Raw genomic sequence first — 20,811 nt, 5'->3', positions numbered from 1 at the left:
GTAGGGTTAGGAGGAAGAGGGGAAGGAAGAAACTGCTTCGCTGAGCACAGGTCTCCGGGTTTTTCTGTCCTACTCGATTCTACCATTCACCCTCAGTTTTCTCATTAATAGAGAAGTGAAATCTTCTGCATTTCCTGCTGTTGCCTTCTGGAAGGTTTCACATCTCCTTTGGCCGCCAGAGCAGAGATCCAGACACGAGAGGGAACTCGCTGAGCCTCAGCCACACTGTGTCATGTGCCAGAGCCGGCTTTTGCAGGCATGGAAAAGGATCCCATGACCTGATTCCTGTGAGGTTAGGCTCCCCGCCTACCTGGGCGGGGAGGGAGGAGAGGTGGAAGGGGGAAGTGTGCCTGTGTGCAGGAGAATTCACACCCTTCTGAAACTGTCAAAAGAGAAAGTGGAAGAGACTCTGGGTCCAAGAGCAGAAGGAACTCTGAGAATCGGAAACATAAGACTTAGAAGGAGGGGATGGCTCTTCCCTTTTTCCTTTTCTCAGTGGAGGTAGCCACTAGCTACCTTTATGTGGCTTATCTCAATCCCAGGATGTCGTGAGTGTGTGTGTATGTGTGTGTGTGTGTGTTTACCTGGAGACCTTGATTGTGACTCTTTGGACCTGTTCTCAAAATTGTAATATGAGGACAATTAACATATCTTTTAAGATTAAGTGATGAAACTAACACAACAATATAAATCAACTAACCTCCAATACAATTTTTGTTTGTTTATTTTTTGGGCACACCTGCGGCATGAGGAAATTCATCTGCCAGGGATTGGACCTGTGCCACCGCAGTGACAACACCAGATCCTTAACCCACTGAGCCACCAGGGAATTCCTCCAACAAGAATTTTTAAAAGGAAACTTAAAAAAAAGAAATTTGACTATTTTTATATAACAACTATAGCATACAGTTACATTTAAGTGTAACATTTGACTTTGAGCATTTGTCTCCCATCCAGAAAATCAGAGGACACATTTTCTGAGACAATAAGAAGGGAAGGAGTTCCCTTCATGGCTCACTGGTTAAAGAATCCGACTAGGAACCATGAGGTTGCGGGTTCGATCCCTGCCCTTGCTCAGTGGGTTAAGGATCTGGTGTTGCCACGAGCTGTGGTGTAGGTCGCAGATGCGGCTCAGATCTGGCATTGCTGTGGCTCTGACGTAGGCTGGTGGCTACAGCTCCAACTGGACCCCTAGCCTGGGAACCTCCATATGCCACGGGGGTGGCCCTAGAAAAGACAAAAAAAAAGAAGGGAAGAAGGTGTCAGAAGTCAAATCTGAGAGCGAAAACATACTGTCAGTCTTCCACTCTTCTAACCTTTTCTGTACCAAATCTAATTAACGTAAATTAATAAATATTATTATTAACAAAACTATAGTTTCTTTAAAGGTGAACAGAATATTAAATGAGAGAGCATGTAAAGGGTCTACTGAGCACAGTATCTGCCACAAAGTAGAAGCTTAACAAATTTTGGACTCCCCTCCCCCATTTTCTGCCCATTCAACACATTTGATGGTTCATTTAGAGAAGTTAAAACACAGAACAGTCTTATAACCAAGTGGGATTGAGAGTAGGATGCTGGGAAACATGGGCAGAGGATCAGTTAAGCTCTACTAGTCACACAAACCAAGTCTTTCGCTTCTGATATTGATCTATATTTTCATTTTTGGTACAGGCTTTTTTTTTTTTTTCCTCCTCTTCCTTTTTTCTTCATAAATATCAGACTCTCTTGGGGTCAGGGACTTTGGAGACAGTGTCAAGGGATTCCCTCCTAAGTACTCTTTCATTTAGCTCACTATGTTTTTTTTCTTTTAGGGCTGCACCCTTGACATATGGGAGCTTCTGGGCTAGGGGTTGAATCAGAGCTGCAGCTGTCAGCCTACGCCACAGCCACACCAGATCCGCTGCAGCTGGTAGCAACAACCACCCACTGAGCAAGGCCAGGGATTGAAACCATAGCCTCATGGATACTAGTCGGGTTCTTAACCCACTGAGCCACAACAGAAACTCCTAGCTCACTATTAAGTCAAGTTCAAGAGCTTTCAGAAACAAAGGTGAGAAGAGGCATCCTGGTATCCTGTTAGGGAGCACAGAGAAGCCAATTTGGGTTTTTAATTTGTGATGGAAAAGCCTAACAATTGTACAGTTCACAATAAGAATGAATTGCTATTTAAAAACTGTCTTTTCAGGGGAAGAAAAGTAGAGAAGCATTATCTCCTTTTTTCTAGCGCCTTTTTAAGGCAGGGACCTACCCCAGGACAGATGGGATCTGCGGGGGAAACACACAGGGGAGTTTTGAGTTTTGAGTTTGGGGGAGACAAGCGAGCTTTGGGCACTGGCCCATCACCAGCTTTTTATATTTTTTAGGGCTGCACTCATGGTATATGATATGACTCCAGGCTAGGAGTCCAATCAGAGCTACAGCTGCTGGCCTATGCCACAGTCACCTAAACGCGGGGATCCAAGCCACATCTGCGACCTACACCACACACCGCCCATGGCAAAACCAGATCCTCACTCCACTGAGCGAGGCCAGGGATCGACCCTGATTTCTCATGGATACTAGTCGGGTTTGTTACTGCTGAGCCGTGACAGACTCCATCACTAGTGCTATTTATCAAGGCGTTTATGCGGAGTTACCCTTGGCTCTGCCTTGAAATGGTTTGGAGGATAGGAGGGTGGGGTTTCTGGCTCCAGCAAAACAGAAAGGGGAAAATGAAGCTTGGCCGGATAGCACAGAAGCCACTGAAGTGCAAGGAGGGATTTTTTTTTCAGGGCTGTGGTCCTGAGCTTTAAGGTAGAACGGCTTCTCTTATTCTGCAGTCTTGCCTTGAGGCCAGATAACTGCACTCTCTCTGTGTCATCTTCCTTCTTAGCAGCCCTGCCTCTGCCTCCCACCCCAGGAGGGCCCCTCATCCTCCTGTTTTCTGGGTGACAGGACAGACAGGACAGACCAAGGGTTAGTGACCAAGGGTTAAGCTCCCAAGTAACTTCCCTTAAAGGAGCAAGAGAGGTTATCTAGTCCCAGTCTTTGGGGAGGACGTTGAGAAGAAACACTTTAAAAAGTGAGCAGTCCGGCTACACACATCCTGAGAATGTGGGTTTATTCTCTTCAGTGATCTAAAGAAACCCACCTAGGCTGGTTGCTCTGTCGTAAAAGACTTGAGAGACTAGGAGTTGTTTCAAGCCTAGGGCAGGATGAGATTTACCTAGTAACTGATGATGCTGGGCTGAGGCACTCCGCGATTGGTCTCTACCCTTGTTCCCGCCTACCTCGCCAAGCTGACAATTCTCAGTCTGGGACGCGGATTGAGGCGAGTTTGTAAGGGACCAGTTTAGTATCAAAGGGCTTAGTAGCTCCAAATCACTCATTCAGAGAGCACCAAAGGACCAGGACAACACCATATTCCCGCTCAGTGTTTGGAGATCATCTATCCAGGCTGGGACTTCTGGGGGCAGGCAAGGACCCAGGGCCCCTGGAAGAGCGGGTCCAGGGGACCGGATGCCCTGTATCTCCCCGGAGCAGAGCATGAGTGCCCTCCTGCAGCTGCTCCTGGGCCTCAGCCTGGGCTGCACCGGAGCAGGTAAGGATTTTACCTCTTTGGGACCCTCCCCGCCTCTGCTCCTTTTGGGTAACGGGGTTCAGTTTTGGACTCAGACACCCCTCCCCAATGAATTTGTCTCCCTATCACATACCCCTTACATAGGCCTTTGCACTGTACCTTTGTAGCAATTTTAGTAGTAATTAAGCTGTATAACTGCATGTGTAATAGATAATCTCCTGCAGGAAGGCCAGCAGTGACAATATCTGTCCTGTTCACTGCTGCACCGCCAACTCCTAGCACAGTGCCTGGCACATCACGAGTGCTTCCTAAATACATGTGGCATGATATTTAATAATACATCTGGCACAAAACAAGGCTGACTCTTTCCTTTGACTTTTTTTCCCCCCTCACTCAATAATTTGCCTTATCAAAGGTCTTCTCCTGGGTAAATCGTCCTGTTTAAACATGCAAGAATTTTGAGCCACTTCTGTGCCATACTTAGTCTCACATGTAGAGGAAATGGGATAGACAAGCTTCTCTGCTAGTACCGTATAGTCCCTTCATTGAGACTCTCAGAGACTCCAGTACCCAACCTTGGTCTGCAGGTGCTGCCTCAGCTGGGAAACCTGTGTCGCACTCACTGAGTGTAACAGAGGCTTGGGGTCCCTGCAGAGGACTATGACCTAAGCTCCCCCTTTCTCTGGCTCCTATAGGTGGCTTTGTGGCCCACGTGGAAAGCACCTGTCTGTTGGATGATGAGGGGACTCCACAGGATTTCACGTATTGCATCTCCTTCAACAAGGACTTGCTGACCTGTTGGGATCCCCAGGAGACCCGTATGGTCCCTTGTGAATTTGGAGCGCTGAATGCGTTGGCCACATATTTCTCTGTTTACCTCAACCAGCAGGAAAAACTGCTCCAGCGCTTGTCCAATGGGCTCCAGAACTGTGCCACACACACCCAACCCTTCTGGAAATCACTGACCCACAGGACACGTAAGGAGAGAGGGGAGCCGAGGGCTGTTAGGAAGCACGGTTAGGAGAGGGGAGGCCAGGAAGGATTCCCTCAGCTGGCAGAGGGTTTGAGATTTAGGTAGGAGGGAGGCAGAAAATGTGAAGACCTGGGATGTAGAAAAAGGGAGGGTTGACCCTTTAGGGGAAACTAGATGGTTGACGAAGGTAGGGCAAGGATGAAGAGCAGGAGGTGATGTTTGAGCCAGTGAGGTGCTAAGTGCAGAAAGTAAAGCATGCTTTCCTTCTAGTTAGGGCATCTCAAGAAGCAGATCCAAAAAAACAACCCCCGCCTCAAATGAAACAAACAAAACAGATGCAGATCCAAGTTCAACCAAGGGTTGAACTGTCAGAATAACCAGAATGGCTTTTCCCCAAATGTTCCTGCCTCTGTATTCCAGGTTCTGATGTTCCAGGTGTGGGAGGGGCCCAGGCCCAGGAATATTTGGAGATTTGGAATCTCCTCCCAGGAGATTCGGATGCATACTCTTCACCCTTAGTCACTTGCATTGAGAATTACTTGAAAGTGATAAAAAAGAAAACTTGAAATTCTCTTGTCCCTTAAGATGTGGTATTGTGCCTTAAGATGTGATTTCTCAGAATTCCCTGGGGAAGGTGCTTGTAAAAATGCAAGCTCTTGAGTACCGCTGCAGCTCAAGTGAAAATATCTGGGGTTGCAGGCTAGGGAATCTGCATTTTAACACAATATCTTGGATTTTTATTTAAGATCTTGTTTGAAAAACAACAAAGCAAGCAGAAGGATCATCTAGAAGAATAAACTATTAAAAGATGGCAGTATTAACCATCTCATTAATTTGGACTATCCTAATCCAAGTTTAAGAGAGTTAGTCTTGAGTTAGTCTTGTTTCCTTAAACTATGCAAGGGGGAAAGAGCTTTATTTAGCACTCTAATGTGTTAAATGCAATTTGAGGACAAGAGTGTCTTCCTACTTTTGCTAACCCCAACCTAGAACGCTGGACAATTAGCTTATGTACTTGAAATAAACACAGTGACTTTTGAAAACAGCTTGCAGTTCAGACCCGGCTTCTGCTTACTGTGATTGAACATAATTTTGGAGGAGAAAAGAAAGGAAGCAGCAGTAATGGAATGGGAGGAAAGAAAGAGCCGAGTGAGAGTTTATTCTGACTCATTTTCCACCAGTTGTGGGGTGGAATGAGGTGGCGGTGGGGAGGGTCAGTTGGCAAAAGTCTGCAAAGAATTGAAGTGGGAAAGAAACCAGGCTGGAGGAAAAGCCGGAGTGTTGCCCTTCTTCATGACGATGCTTTCCTCCCTTGCAGAGCCGCCGTCTGTGCAAGTGGCCAAAACCACTCCTTTTAACACGAGGGAGTCTGTGATGCTGGCCTGCTATGTGTGGGGCTTCTATCCAGCTGATGTGATCATCACGTGGAGGAAGAATGGGCAGCCAGTCCTTCCTCATGGCAAGGCCCATATGATCACCCAGCCCAACGGAGACTGGACATACCAGACCGTCTCCCATTTGGCTACAACCCCCTCTTACGGGGACACCTACACCTGTGTGGTGGAGCACATTGGGGTTCCTGAGCCCATCCTTCAGGACTGGAGTAAGTGGGTGGCACAGGGGAGGAATCAGCATCACAACCGAGAATGAATGCAAGTCGGTGGTTGCAAATAGAACACCAATACTTCGGCAGAAGGAATGTGATGTAGGAAGGGCCACGGTTTATGGTAGAGCAGGAAGGAGATGCTGAGAAGGAGGAGTCTGGGGGACTTATGGAGGGTTTGTGTCCAGAGGCGGGACAAGGGGATGTAGAAATGAAAAGGGTTAGTTATCGTTGCTGTTGCTATGGTGTTGTGGTTGATGTTATGTGCTTGTCTGAGGGTGGGTGGGGAGCATGACTGTCCTCAAAAGAGGATGTAGATTTTGGAACCACATTTTCAGAACACGCAGTGATGCAATGTTCTAGGATCCTCGGATTTCAACTATTCTCTTGTCAGGTCAGGAATGGGAATTGCATGAAGAAAGGGGACTCTCTCTTGGTGTGGGGGCAGCAATGAATTTGGAGCGCACTGTCAGGGAGGAAAAAGCCAGACTGGCAGAAACTTTGGTGTGCCTGCTTGGGGGCTAGGGCACAAGGTGCTGATCACTGCTGTTTGAACCCCAGGATTGAAAGTAGTTAAAGGAAATGAGAAAAGTTGCCTGTGGGTTTGGGGATCCTTGGGAGAGAGAAAGAGGAAGAAATGAGAAAGAGGGAGGGTGCAAAAGGCTAGGGGGAGAAAAAAAGGAGTTTCTGTCCTGGCTCAGTCCTGACTATCCATGAGGACGCGGGTTTGATCCCTGTCCTCTATCAGGGGGTTAAGGATCTGATGTTGCCGTGAACTGTGATGTTGGTCACAGATTCGGCTCAGATTTGGTGTGGCTGTGGCTACGGCTGTGGCCAGCAGCTACAGCTCACATTAAACCCCTAGCCTAGGGACCTCCATGTGCCTTGGGTGTGGCCCTAAAAAGACAAAAGAAAAAAAAAAAAAACAAAGCCTAGGAAACAGGATCTCAGGCCTCCCTCTGTGGGACGTGTTCTGTCTTGCTGGGAAGCTGAGAAGGGCCTGAGGGGCAGGGAGAGGATCCCACAGGCTCACCTGAGCTGTCCCAGGAAATTCTCCTTCACATCAGGAACAGGGAGTGGCCTTTGGTGATGGTATGTTCCCTTTAGTGGAAAGAAATTAGGGGGGCAGAGGGCAGGATTCGGAGTAGGACCAGCTCCCAGAGGTGGGGGCTGTGGAGGGAGGTGGAGACAGATTCTGGAAGAGCACATGGCAAAACTGGATGTGGACAGGCAGGAGACACAGGTACTCTGATAACTCACGGAATGGAACCCTCGGAAGTTAGGATGGGGGAAAGCCAATTTAATAGGAAAATGCTCAGAGCAGTCAAGAGAGCAGATATGGTCTCTGTGGGCAAATGGAGAGAGGAACAAAGAACTCTATTCTTCGGTGCGGGTGCCTTTGGGGTGAAGGAAGAAAAGAAGAAGCTTTAAGGAGTTCCCGTTGTGGTGCAGCAGAGACTAATCCGACTAGGAACTATGAGGCTGCGGGTTTGATCCCTGGCCTCGCTCAGTGGGCTAAGGATCTGGCATTGCCATGAGCTGTGGTGCAGGCCGCAGACACAGCTTGGATCCTGTGGTGCTGTGGCTGTGGTGTAGGCCAGCAAATGTAGCTCCGATTTGATCCCTAGCCTGGGAACTTCCATATGCCGAGAGTGTGGCCCTAAAAAGCGGGGGGTGGGGGGGGGAGATGCTTGGAGAGGCCCCATCGTGTTAGAGAGGAGCTGGCAGGGAGGTTACCAGCCCTGGGGAGGGCGGTTCCCTGCCGTTACTCTAGGCTAGAGATCCACGGGATGGGGGTTTTGAGGAAAGCCATCTCCGTGGCACTGGATTGGTGTGAGCCAGACTTGGAGCAAGCGTCTGGGAACCTGCTAAGTGGAGGTCACAGTAAATGAAGTCACCTGGGAATGAGCACAGAAATTGGTTCTAGGAAGTTGTTATCTTTGCAGCTTCTGGGCTGTCCCCAGTGCAGACAGTGAAGATTTCTGTGTCTGTGGCGACTCTGGGCCTGGGCCTCATCATCTTCTCCCTTGGTTTGCTCAGCTGCCAGAGATCTGTTGCCCCAGGTGAGTGATGCTCCCGTGCGCCCCATCCCAGTCTCGGCTCACTGTCTGTCTGTGACTGGTTCTCCCATTGCTACCCTGTCTGCTGCAAATAACACCCGATATTTTCATCCACAAAGACTGTCCTCTACTCAAATATTTTTTTCTTCTCCTAGGCTACATTTTCCTCCCGGGGACCACTTATCCAGAAGGTAACGTCTCTGTTGGTCTGTTTGGTCCCTCGGAGGGGGGAAGAGTTAGAGGGAGTCAGCGCTGGGTCCAGCTAATGGTGTATACGTAGGGGTGTGCTTCCCCTGGGGTTTAGCTAAGAGCATGACTCAAGCTGCCATTGTTGGGACTAGCAGGAGAGAGGAGAGCCTGCACCCTCCCCTTCAACGCAACGGAGGGTCTGAAGGTGGCTCCTTATTATTAGTGTTGGGTAAGCTAGAATTTTCAGTATTACTGTATTCAGGGGTCTGGCATGGATGGTTATAGGGACAAATGATGGCGTCAAGTTGGTTTGGAGCTTTACTCTCTCCTTTTTATTTCTTCTGCAGGTCAGCACATTTCCTAGAGGCGGAGTCCTGCCACTTCCACTCCCTGTGAGAAGGCAATTTGGTCTCGTATGGATGCTGCTGTGCCCTTGGCTGACATCCTCAGACCCTCCACAGTTTCTTGGGTCCTCTGGTTTCTCTCTTCAGTTCTTTAAAATTTGCAGTTCCCCCTATGTAAACCTTAACCACTTGCGGGAACCATTCCTGGGAATATTCTGTGACCTAGTTATTGTACATAGCTGGAGCCCAAGGCTATGCACCTGAGGGGAATATCATTTGGGGAGGAAGGGCGAAGGCCCTCTTGGGGGTTCCCCTGTGCCACAGAGGGCAGTGAGTCGCCGGTAACCATCTCTGAGGAATAAACTCTGGTGGAAATCTGGTGTTTCCATGCTTTTTCCTGAGCCATGGGGGAGGGACTACTGGCAGAGTTAGGGGCTGGGCTTCATTCTCTCCTACTTGGGTAAAGGATTCAGTGTTTCTTCCCATTTTCCCATCTAAACATGACAGAATTGGGGGTATTTTTCTGATTTATAATTCTTAAGAAGACATTAAATGGTGGTGGAACAAGGGAGGAAGGTCCCTGGAGGTCTACTGGTTAGGACAGTGTACTTTCACTGCTGCAGCCGGGGTTCGATCTCTGGTCTGGAAAGCTGAGATCCCACATGGAGCCACTGCATGCAACACCAGAACCAAAACACAAAAACTAAAAAACTGTGGTGGGGTGGAGTCACAGAGTAAGAGATAAGTAGGAGATTAACAGTTTACTTAGCTCAGCAGGGATCTTAATGAAAATTAAATGAGTTCATACTTGTAAAGGGCTAAGAACATGACCTGGCACGCTGCCACACTGCGAGCCCACAGTAGTGATATCAACTCTTATCAGTTACTGAACTTTCTGGGCCAGGCATTCTACCAGGTATCATTTTACAGGCATCATTTCATCTGATCCTCATCACGGCTCTGAAGCAGACCCTTAGTCAGGATTCTGGGGGCAGAGCCTAACTTCAGCTCTGAGTTCTGGGCAGTTATTTTCTTCATCTCCTAGGTGGGAACGGGACCATAGCTCAGGGCTTCTTATGACAGAGGCACCGGGCTAAGTGCTTTGTGTTGTATCTCATTCACTCTGCACCACAACCCGCTGTTGGAACAGACTGCCTTCCCCCAAGTCATGGGTGAAAGTGAGCGTCAGAGAGGCTGGATAACTCGCCCAAGGTCGAAGAGCAAGTTCTCTACAGGATGTTCGTCTACCTGAGCTGGAAGTAACTAGGCTGCTTTACTCGAAGGACCCTCCTGCTGGTGAGCACCCCGCTCTTTAGAGCCCCCCTTCTATTTTCTCGCACAAACCGAAGGGGCATCCAAGGCGAGGGGCTGGATGGCACACCGCAGGAGAGGCGCTGATTGTTCCCAGGGAAGGGCGACACCTGCTGGCCACGGAAAACAGAGCTGTGGAATTGTCTGGAATTAAGGGTTGGACACTGGACTTCAGCAAAACAAACAATCAAAACACACACGCGCCCACACATGGAAACAAAAACCAGACATGAATACAAGTCCTGGAGGAGTTTCCCCTAACAGAATTGTGGAGGGAGAACAAGGGGTTAAGGATGCGTGCCTGTGTGTGGGTGTCTGTCTGGAAAGCATAAGATCAGAATCTGATGAGCTGTGGAGGGGGGTCAGAAGACAGACTGTGGGTGGCCTCCTCCCACGTGCACCTCTGCATGGTTGTCTGGGTGGGTGTTTGGAGGGGTGGTCACAGGGTTGGGAGCCTTCATCCTCACATGGTTTCTATGCAGATGGGGACCTGGAGAAGGGTGGGCAAGGCTCTGTTCATACAGACTTGATACCCAAAGTGGGTGCTCAGACAATAACCCGATTTCCACCACATCCCTGGTTTCCTCAGAAGCATGCTTGTGATCAGGGCATCTCTTCTGGACGCAGTTTAGTGAAGAAGTCAATGGGAGGGAAAATGCTCAGGAGTTCAAGAGGGCTGTTGTCTGAGCAGGGCCATATAAGGTAGGAAGATGTGGAGTGCTGACCAGTAAGCTCGGGCTCAGCAAATAATCTCTACAGATTTTATCAGTTTTATGTTTGGTCTTTTAACGTTTGTATATAGCATTCAATTAATTAGCTTGTATGTCATGAAAATAATCTTCCACCTCTACTCCACTCTGTGCTTGCTTTAAGAACTTGCTGTTTGAGGTCTTGTCATATTGTTTCATTTTCACTTTTCCATTTGCTATTCTTGTTTTTGTTTGATTTGTCCAATCCTTCTGCTAATTCCTTCTGAAATTCTAGTCTCCTCTGGGGTGGAGCTTTGGGTCTTGGGGGTGCCTGGTGAATTTTGAAGGAGACGCTGCACCTCCAAAGGGTCTGGGTCTGGTCTGAGCAGGGAGAATCCAAGCAACAGGACCCCAGGGGGAGGGGGAGAGGGTCAGCTAATTGGAGAGCTTCCTGTCCCCTTCTGGAGAGCCCGTACAACCTTTTCTCTGCCCGAAACTTGGAGGTTTTTGTTTTCTGTCCCCTTCCAGATAGAGAGTAGAAAAACCGCCACATGAGTCTCCTGGGATCCGGGAGGCCAGATTACAAGAGAGAGAAAAGGGAGGATGTGTCTGTTGTTACACAGGCGAGTGAGGGGCACCTGGAAGGAAGGCAGAATGTAAGGTAATGATGGGCCACCTCCAGGACTGTGCGAGGAGAGTAGAACGTTACACATGACAAAATGCCAAGAAGGGGTGTGTTTGTGTTTGTGTGTGTGAGAGAGAGACAGTTGGGCTTTGGGGTTATTTCTAATCTAAGTGGCACAGTTGGTTCTCTCCTCTCAAGGTCTTGTTTTAAAAATTGAACTTGCAAGAAATGGCAAAAAACAAAAAACAAAAAAAGGGGGGGGGAGTTCCCGTCGTGGTGCAATGGTTAACGACTCCGACTCCGACTAGGAACCATGAAGTTGCAGGTTCGATCCCTGGCCTTGCTCAGTGGGTTAGGGATCCGGTGTTGCCGTGAGCTGTGGTGTAGGTCGCAGATGTGGCTTGGATCCCACGTTGCTGTGGCTCTGCTGTAGGCTGGTGGCTACAGCTCTGATTTGACCCCTAGCCTGGGAACCTCCATATGCTGTGGGAGCAGCCCTAGAAAAGACAAAAAGACAAAAAAAAAAAAAAAAAAATTGAACTTGAAGTTGGAACTGTCTTTAAAGGTCATCTAGTCCAACTCCCCACCCATAAAGGACACTCATCTTGAGAGGAACAGACAGGGATCAGCATTTCATCTTGTGGTTTATTTAGGAAAATTATTTTTAGACCTTCTCAGGTAGAGTAAAGTAAAACTAGGCGAATCAGATGACAGATGAGGGTGGCGTCAACTCCATCCCCACCTTGATCTTGGCTGGAGTGTCTGCTATTCCCAAGAGTCCTCATCCTTGGAGCAGGGCATGGGGGGGGGGTCCCTTCTTGACGCATCCTGCCACCCACCCCTTGGCCAGACCAGTCCCTAGGGGCTGCAGAGTGGAGAGGCCCCAAACTCAAAGAGGCTGCTCCCAGACAGGGGGCACCGGCTCTCCTGACCCTTCCTCTGCTGCTTTTCCATTGCATCTGAGGCTGCCAAGAGCCCCTGGCCAGATGGGCCTGGGGCAGTGAATGAAGAAATAAATGACTTTCATTGCATCAGGGCCTCCACAGAAAACAGGTGGCACACTTAAACCTAGATGGTTCAAGAAGGGTCTATTTACAAGGAAGTATTTACAAGGAAGAGGGTGGCAAAGGGTAGAGTAACCAGGAGCCAGCAGCTACTGAGCCGTCACAACCCCAGGGGATGGGAAGGGCTCTCAGAACTCCATAGGAAGGCAGGTCCCCGCCTTGCAATTGCCCTTCGTCAAGGGACACCACCAGCCTGCGGTGACTTTGCAGGGAGGGAGCCACAGGAATGCAAAGCCTGACCTCACTCTCCTCCCAAGCGGGAGAAAGCCAGGGAGCTAGGAAGCCTGTGACATCGCGGAGGTCAGTGCCCGCCCCGGGGCAGAGGCCAGGGTGGAGAAGAGCTGAGAGCAGACCAGAAGGCAGAGGGAGGACAGTCAACACGTCCACAATCGGCAGGAAAGAAGCCAAGGTTAGGGGGTGGGAGTGGGGTGGGGTGGGGTTGAAAGATGCAAAGCTTGGGCTTCCTCTGGCCTCGGATGAGACCTCGGCAGCAAGAGGCAGAACAAGTTTGTATTTTCCTGCTGGGGGACCTGGGGGAACATTCATTGCCAATTCTCCCTCTCTACCTGCCCCTATAGTTTCTGTAGCTTGTTCTGAATCTTTCTTTTTTCCATATATATGTTATGGTAAATTTATTGAGTTCCTCAAAATTAAACTCGAATTTTGATCAAGGCTATGCTGATTCTATAAAGCCGCGTGGGGCTAATTGGTTTCTTTTTACTATGAGTCATCCCCCACAAAAGCAGAGGGTATTTCCCCACTTATTCAAATGATGTATTTGCTCTTTATGATGTTTTTTTATTTATCTATTTTTGGCCATTGCACCCAAGGGAACTCCCTTTATTATTATTATTCAAATTCACTTTTTCACAGTGACCTGGGTATAATCGGCTTTTGTTGCAATTTTGATTGCTATCTTCTTGTAATTTTATTTTCAAATCAGTTATTTCTGGCTGAGAGAAATATAACCATTTAAAAAAATTGTGTTAAAAATCAATATAAAAATTTACTGCTTTAAATATACCTTTCAGTAGTGTTAAGCATATTTATTGTTGTGCAATGAACATCTACGATTTTTTCATCATGCAAAATTGAATCTTTGTACCCATTAAACACAACCCTCTATTTCCCTCTCTCTCCAGCTTCCTTAGGTTTCACTGAATTTGACTCTTCAACACCTCACATAAGTGTAATCACACAGTATTTGTCTTTTTTCACTCAGCACAATGTCCTTAAAGTTCATTGATGTTGTTGCATATGACAGGATTTCCTTCCTTTTAAAAACGGATTAATGTTCCATTGTATGTATAGACTACATATTGTTTAAATATTCATCCCACAGTGGGCATTTTGTTGCTTCCATCTCTTGGCTATTGTGCATATGGGTGTGACTAAGGGTGTGCAAATATCTGTTCAAATCCCTTGTGTTTTTAACATTAGCCACCCTAATGGTGGTATTTCATCACTGTGGTTCTGATTTGCATTCTCTAATGATCAGTGAGGTTGAACATGCTTACTGGCCATTTATAGATCATCTGGAGAGACATGTCTATTCAAGTTCTTTGCCTTTTTTTTTTTTTTTTTTGGCTGCTCGCTCCTGCAGCATGTGGAAGGGCCTGCACCAGAGATCAAACCCGAGCCACAGTAGCAACCCAAGCCTCTACAGTGATAATGCTGGATCCTTAACTCACTTCGCCATAAGGGAATGCCTTTATTTCCATTTTAATTCAATGTAATGTATTTTGAAAATTTCACTTGAGACTTGCTTTTTTTTTTTTTTTTTTTTTTGTCTTTTTGCCTTTTCTAGGGCCGCTCCCTGGCATATGGAGGTTCCCAGGCTAGGGGTCTAATCGGAGCTGTAGCTACTGGCCTACCCCAGAGCCACAGCAACGCGGGATCCGAGCTGCATCTGCGACCTACATCGCAGCTCACGGCATTGCCGGATCCTTAACCCACTGAGCAAGGGCAGGGATCGAACCCACAACCTCATGGTTCCTAGTTGGATTCGTTAACCACTGAGCCAGGATGGGAACTCCCGAGACTTATTTTTTGACTCTTACTCTTTGGTTATTTTAAAATGACTCCTTAGTTTCCAAGTATTTGGAGATGTTTCCATTATCATTCTGTTAGTGATTTTTAGTTTGATTCAATTGTGGCCAAAGAACACACTGTATGATTTCCATTATTTTATTTATTTATTTATCTATTTATTTGCTTTTTAGGGCTGCACCTGCAACATATGGAAGTTCCCAGGCTAGGGGTCGAATTAGAGCTACAGGTACCAGCCTATGCCATGGCCACAACAATGCAGGTTTGCGACCTACACCAAAGTTCACAGCAATCCCGGATCCCCAATCCACTGATCAAGGCCAGGGATCGAACCCACATCCTCATGGATACTAGTCGGATTCATTTCCACTGTGCCACAACAGAAACTCCCCAATATTTTAACTTTATCAAAAATATTTGTTTTAGGGCCCCAAGTATATTCCATCTTGATATATGTTCCATGGGCATGTGAAAAGAATGTGTATTTTGCTGTTGTTGGAGGAATAGTTGATAAATGTGGATTAGATCCTATTGGTTGATGGTACTGAGTTCTATTATATCTTTATTGATTTTCTGTCTAGTTGTTCTATTAATTTTTGAGAGTTGTGTTGAAGTCTACAACTATCATTGCGGATTTATTCATTTCTCCTTAGTTTTATTAGTTTTTGCTTCACGTATTTTGCAGCTCTGTTGTTTTATGGATAAATATTTAGGATTGCTATGTCGTTTTTGGTAGACTGGTGCCTTTTATCTTACAAAATGTCCCAATCTGTCTCTGATAATTTCCTTTACTCTGAAGTTTACTTTATCTGATAATTGTAAACTCATTCATGTTTCTGCTGATAAATGATCACATGACATATATTTCCCCATTCTTTTAATTTTAACCTATCTGTACAGGCATACCACAAAGATATTGCGGGTTCAGTTCCAGATCACTGCACTAACGAGAATATCACAATAAAGCAAGTCACATAACTTTGGGGGGGTTCTCAGTGCATATAAATTTATATTTACACTATACTATAGTCTACTGAGTGGATGATAACATTGTGTCTAACAGAACAAAGTACATACCTTAATTTAAAAATAATGCTGTTGGAAAAATGGTGCTGATAGACTTGCTCAATGCAAGGTTGCCACAGATCTTGAATTTGTAAAAAACACAGTATCTGCGAAGTGCAATAAAGTGAAGTGCAATAAAACAAGGTATGACTATTTGAACTGCGTTTCTTGTAGTTAGCATATCTTTGATTCACTTCTTCAAAATCAACGCTACCAATCTCTTTTAATTGATGTATTTAGACTATTTACATGTAATGTAATTACTGGAATCTGTATTCGTCTACTGGAGCTGCCAGAACAAAATAAAATAGATTGGATGGCTTAAACAACAGAAATTAATTTTATTATAGTTCTGGAGGCTGGCAGTCTGAGATTAGGGTGCCAGCATGATTGATTTCTGGTGAGAGCTTCCTTCCTGGCTTGTTGATGGCTATCTTCTTCTTTCTATGGATGGGATGGTCATTCCTCAGGTCCTGGCGTCCTACATGGTCTGCCTTCTTATCTCTACCTTTCAGAGTCATCTTATGTTTGTCTTATATAAAATGCCTGGGGTTTTCAGTTGCATTTAATGGGAGAAACAGGGAGATTTCTATAAAGTCTATTCCATCTTCCCAGAAGCAGAACTCCTTGTTGTAGTTTTGTGTGTGTGTGTGTGTGTGTGTGTGTGTTTTGGCTGTCCCCATGGCATGTGGAAGTTCCCAGGCCAGGGGCTGAACCTGAGCGACAACAGCAACCTTAGCCATTGCAGTGACAACCCTGGATCCTTAACCTGCTGAGCCACCAGGGAACTCCTGCTGTAGGTTTTTGAGTACAACCTTCACTAAATTAAGTAAGTGTCCCTTTATTATTAGGTTTCTGAGTTTTTTTTTTTGGTCTTTTTTTTTGCTATTTCTTGGGCCGATCCCGCAGCATATGGAGGTTCCCAGGCTAGAGGTCCAATTGGAGCTGTAGCCACCGGCCTACACCAGAGCCACAGCAACGCAGGATCCGAGCCGCGTCTGCAACCTACACCACAGCTCACGGCAACGCCGGATCCCTAACCCACTGAGCAAGGGCAGGGATCGAACCCACGACCTCATGGTTCCCAGTCGGATTCGTTAACCACTGCACCACGACGGGAACTCCCTGAGTTTTTTTTTAATAAAAAATCATAAATAGGGAGTTCCCATCGTGGCTCTGTAGTTAACGAATCCGACTAGTAACCAGGAGTCTATGGGTTCGATCCCTGGCCTTGCTCAGTGGGTTAACGATCCGGTGTTGCCGTGAGCTGTGGTGTAGGTTGCAGACTCGGCTTGGATCCTGCGTTGCTGTGGCTCTGGCGTAGGCTGGCAGCTACAGCTCCGATTCAACCCCTAGCCTGGGAACCTCCATATGCTGCAGGAGTGGCCCTAGAAAAGGCAGAAAAGACAAAAAAAAAAAAAAAAATCATAAATAGATGTTGAAATTTTAAAAATAATTTTGCAACACTGATTTATTTCATTATATCTATTTTCCCCCCTAATCTCCTAATATAGTGGATTACATTGAGAGTGTTTTTTGTTTTGTTTTGTTGCTTTTTTTGGCCGCACCCTCAGCATACAGAAATTCAGCAACACCAGATTCCCATTGTACAGGGCTGGGATGGAACCAGAGACAAGGTGGATCATTAACCCACTGCATCACAGTGGGAATTCCTTTCAAGAGGTTTTTTTTGATGTGAAACATCTTTGCATTCTTGGAATAAGCTCTATTTGATCGGAGTTCCTGTTGTGGCACAGTGGAAGTGAATCCCACTAGGAACCATGATCTTGCAGGTTTCATCCCTGGCCTTGCTCAGTGGGTTAAGGATCCAGCATTGCCATGAACTGTGGTGTAGGTCACAGACACGGCTCGGATCCAGTGTTGCTGTGGCTGTGGCATAGGCCAGCAGCTGTAGCTCTGATTCGACCCCTTGCCTGGGAACCTCCACATGCTGCTTGTGCGGCCCTAAAAAGCCAAAAAAAAAAAAAAAAGAAAAGAAAAGAAAAAAAAGAAAAGAAGGAAAGAACATATTAACTGTTGGTTTTATTTAGTTAATATTTTACTTAGGGTGTTGTATTTACTTTTATAAAGCATGGACACAGAATTTGCTTTTTTAATATTTCCTTATTTATTTTTTGCAATAAAAATTCCTCTGTACAATGAGCTGGGCAGATTTTGTTCTCTATTCTTTTTTTTTCTGGAACAACATATATATGTATCTTTTCAAAGGCCAGCTTTTGTTGTCATTAATTCTTTTATTGCTTTTAGTTTTCTCTTTCATTGATCTCTATCCTTATCTTTATAATTTCCTTTCTTCTTTCCTTGGGTTTGTTTTTTTCCTCTTTTTTTAAAAAATTATTATTATTTTTCTAGTGGCCCCACCCATGGCATATGGAAGTTCCTGCACCAGGGATTGAATCAAAGCCGCTGCTGTGGCAACTTGGATCCCTTAACCCCCTACTCTCATCCCCGGGCTGCTGCAGTCAGATTCTTAGCCCACTGTGTCACAGTGGGAACTCCTGATCTTTTTCTCTTTACCTAACTTTTGGGCTGAATGCTTAGCTCATCTTATTTACATCTCTGTTTTTTGTTTTTTTTGTTTTTTTTTTTTTTCAGTTTCCTGATAAGTATAGTTAAAGGTAAAAACATTTCCTCTTAGTTCTACTTTAATCATATCTAACACATTTTCATATGTATGATTTTAATTTTTATTCAGTTCTAATTATTATTTATAATTTTTATTTTAACTTGAGTGTTATTTATGAAAAAATTAAACACTTTATTTTGAAATAATTTCAAACTTAGAGAAGTTATAAGAATAGTACAAAGAATTCCCAAGTACACTTTGCCCAGGTTCAACAATTTTAAACATTTTTTTCTGTTTGCTTTCTTTTTCTTTCTGTTTCTGCCCCTCTAATTTTTTTTCCTAATGATTTTTGAGCAAGTTGCAAACACACACCCCTTTACTGCTACATATTTCAGTGTATTTCCTAAGAGCAAGAATATTCTTTTACATAAACAGAGGAGAACGATAATATTTGACATTTAACTTTCTTATAATACTATTATTTAGTTCACAGCACGTATTGAAATTTTTCTCATTTTCCTAATAAAGATCCTTGTAGTCCCTCACCTGCAACCTTCTGCTCTGCAATCCAGGGTCAGTTGAGTTCAATAAATATTTATTAGCATTTATACATACAAGAGTAAAAGAAGTAAGATGCCAGCATTCCCTGAAAGAGCATATACTCCAATTATGTAGCTAAGACTAAACACACATTTGAACCATCGTGGTCCAACCTAAAAAAAAGCAGGGCATTCCCGTCATGGCTCAGTGGTAATGAACTTGACTAGTATCCATGAGGATGCAGGTTCCACCCCTGCCCTTGCTCAGTGGGTTAAGGATCCAGGGTTGCCATGAGCTGTGGTGTAGGTCACAGATGTGGCTTGGATCCTGAATTACTGTGGCTGTGGTGTAGGCAGGCAGCTACAGCTCCGATTCAACCCCTAGCCTGGGAACTTTCATATGTCTTGGGTGTGGTTCTAAAAAGATTTTTTAAAAAAAGCGTAAAACCCTTATTATGGTCTAAATAGCTACATCATTCTCTCCTCAAAATTCGCATGTTGAAACCCTAATGCCTAATGTGATGGTATCAGGAGGTGGAGCCTCTGGAAGGTGCTTAGGTTGTGAGGGTGGAGCCCTCACAAAAGTGCTTAACGCTCCTATAAAAGAGACCCTGGGGAACTCCCCCGCTCCTACCATTTCAGGACACGGTGAGGAGGCATGAGCTCTGAATCAGGAACAGGGCTTCCACCCGTATGAGACCATGCTGGCACTTTGAGCTTGGACCTCCCAGCCCCCAGAACTGTGAGAAACACATTCGTGGAATTCCCACTGTGGCTCAGTGGATTAAGAACCCAACTCGTATCCGTGAGGATGCAGGTTTGATCCCTGGCTTCAGTCAGTGGGTTAGGGCTCTGGTGTTGCCACAAGCTGAGGTATAGGTCACAGACGTGACCTGGATCTGGCATCGCTGTGGCTGTGGCCAGCCGCCCTAGCTCTGAATCCACCCCAGCCTGGGAATTTCCATATGCCTCAGGTGCGGCCCTAAAAAGGTTGAAAAAAAAAGAAATACGTTTCTGTTGTTTGTAAGCCACCCAGTCGCTTGCATTTTGTGATGGCTGCCTGAATGAAGTAAGACAGCCCTCTCAGTAAAAAAAGTACTCGGGGGGGGGAGTACTTGAGCACTTATGCATCTATCTATCTATGCATGTTTATTTATTCATAAATTATCATAGTTTGTCCACATGTCCTAGCAATATGATGTGGTTATACACACTATAACAGGCACAAGTAGAGAATGCTTAAATTGCCAAATAAATAAAAATAGAAATTTTAATATATCCTTCCCACACCCCCAAAGGATCTTTTTGTGCATTCCTGCAGTGTACTTCCCCTTCATACTGGAAACCAGTGCTTTAGAAAACAATTCGGGATGGTGTTAAGTTTTACGCTAGACAAAAAGTACTTTAGAGAGAGGAGTTCTCGTTGTGGGGCAGTGGAAATGAATCTGACTAGAAACCATGAGGTTGTGGGTTTGATCCGCAGCCACAAACAGTAGGTAAAGGATCTGGCATTGCCGTGAGTTGTGGTGTAGGTTGCAGACATGGCTCGGATCCTGCATTGCTGTGGTTGTGGTGTAGGCTGGCAGCTGTAGCTGCAATTTGACCCCTAGCCTGGCAACTGGGAAACTCCATATGCTACAAGTGCAGCCCTAAAAAGCAAAAAAAAAAAAAAAAAAAAAAAAAAAAGGACTTTAGAGAGAAATAAGAGCAAACCTAGACTGCCAGAACTGGCGAATGAAATGAATAAAACTCAGGATATAAAATATACTCCAAGGTGTTCCCGTCGTGGTTCCGTGGTTAACGAATCTGACTAGGAACCATGAGGTTGTGGGTTCGATCCCTGGCCTTCCTCAGTGGGTTAAGGATCTGGCATTGCTGTGGCTGTGGTGTAGGCCGGAAGCTGTAGCTCCAATTAGACCTCTAGCCTGGGAACCTCCATATGCTGTGGATGTGGCCCTAAAAAGCAAAATAATAATAATAATAATAATAATTTTAAAAAATTAAAAAAAATAAAATATACTCCAAAAGTAGATCAAATAATCTGCTTCAGTATATGCTGTAGGCTCTTAAGAGGGAAGCTCAGAGAACAAGGATGCAAATGAGGAACAGAGGGGAAAGAAACACAAGATAGAGATTTTGTCTTCCTGCCCT

The 20,811-nt window shown here is 45.7% G+C and overlaps 2 protein-coding genes across 2 annotated transcripts in view; one reads left to right on the top strand and one right to left on the bottom strand.

Moving 5' to 3' along the window:
• The window catches only part of BRD2 (bromodomain containing 2), a 66,013-nt gene that overhangs the window by 34,208 nt on the left and 10,994 nt on the right, over positions 1–20,811 (bottom strand). The gene's annotated exons all lie outside the window — the stretch shown is intronic.
• SLA-DMB (MHC class II, DM beta) lies at positions 3,295–9,106 on the top strand. The gene is made up of 6 exons (NM_001113707.1): positions 3,295–3,583; positions 4,258–4,539; positions 5,854–6,138; positions 8,085–8,201; positions 8,354–8,389; positions 8,735–9,106. The coding sequence occupies exons 1-6, from the start codon at positions 3,502–3,504 to the stop codon at positions 8,749–8,751; spliced, it is 819 nt and encodes a 272-aa protein (NP_001107179.1). The 5' UTR covers positions 3,295–3,501; the 3' UTR covers positions 8,752–9,106.

The sequence above is a fragment of the Sus scrofa genome, chromosome 7, assembly GCF_000003025.6.
Source record: "Sus scrofa isolate TJ Tabasco breed Duroc chromosome 7, Sscrofa11.1, whole genome shotgun sequence".
NCBI lineage: Eukaryota > Metazoa > Chordata > Mammalia > Artiodactyla > Suidae > Sus > Sus scrofa.
Note: the sequence above shows the minus strand (reverse complement) of the source record. Positions and strands in the feature narration are given on the sequence as shown.

Bases quoted from the DNA above. Each gene is read 5' to 3' on its own strand.
- SLA-DMB (NM_001113707.1), top strand. From the start codon at position 3,502: ATGCCCTGTATCTCCCCGGAGCAGAGCATGAGTGCCCTCCTGCAGCTG. The intron at 3,584-4,257 runs GTAAGGATTTTA...TGGCTCCTATAG, and splicing joins CCTGGGCTGCACCGGAGCAG to GTGGCTTTGTGGCCCACGTG. The intron at 8,202-8,353 runs GTGAGTGATGCT...TTCTTCTCCTAG, and splicing joins CCAGAGATCTGTTGCCCCAG to GCTACATTTTCCTCCCGGGG.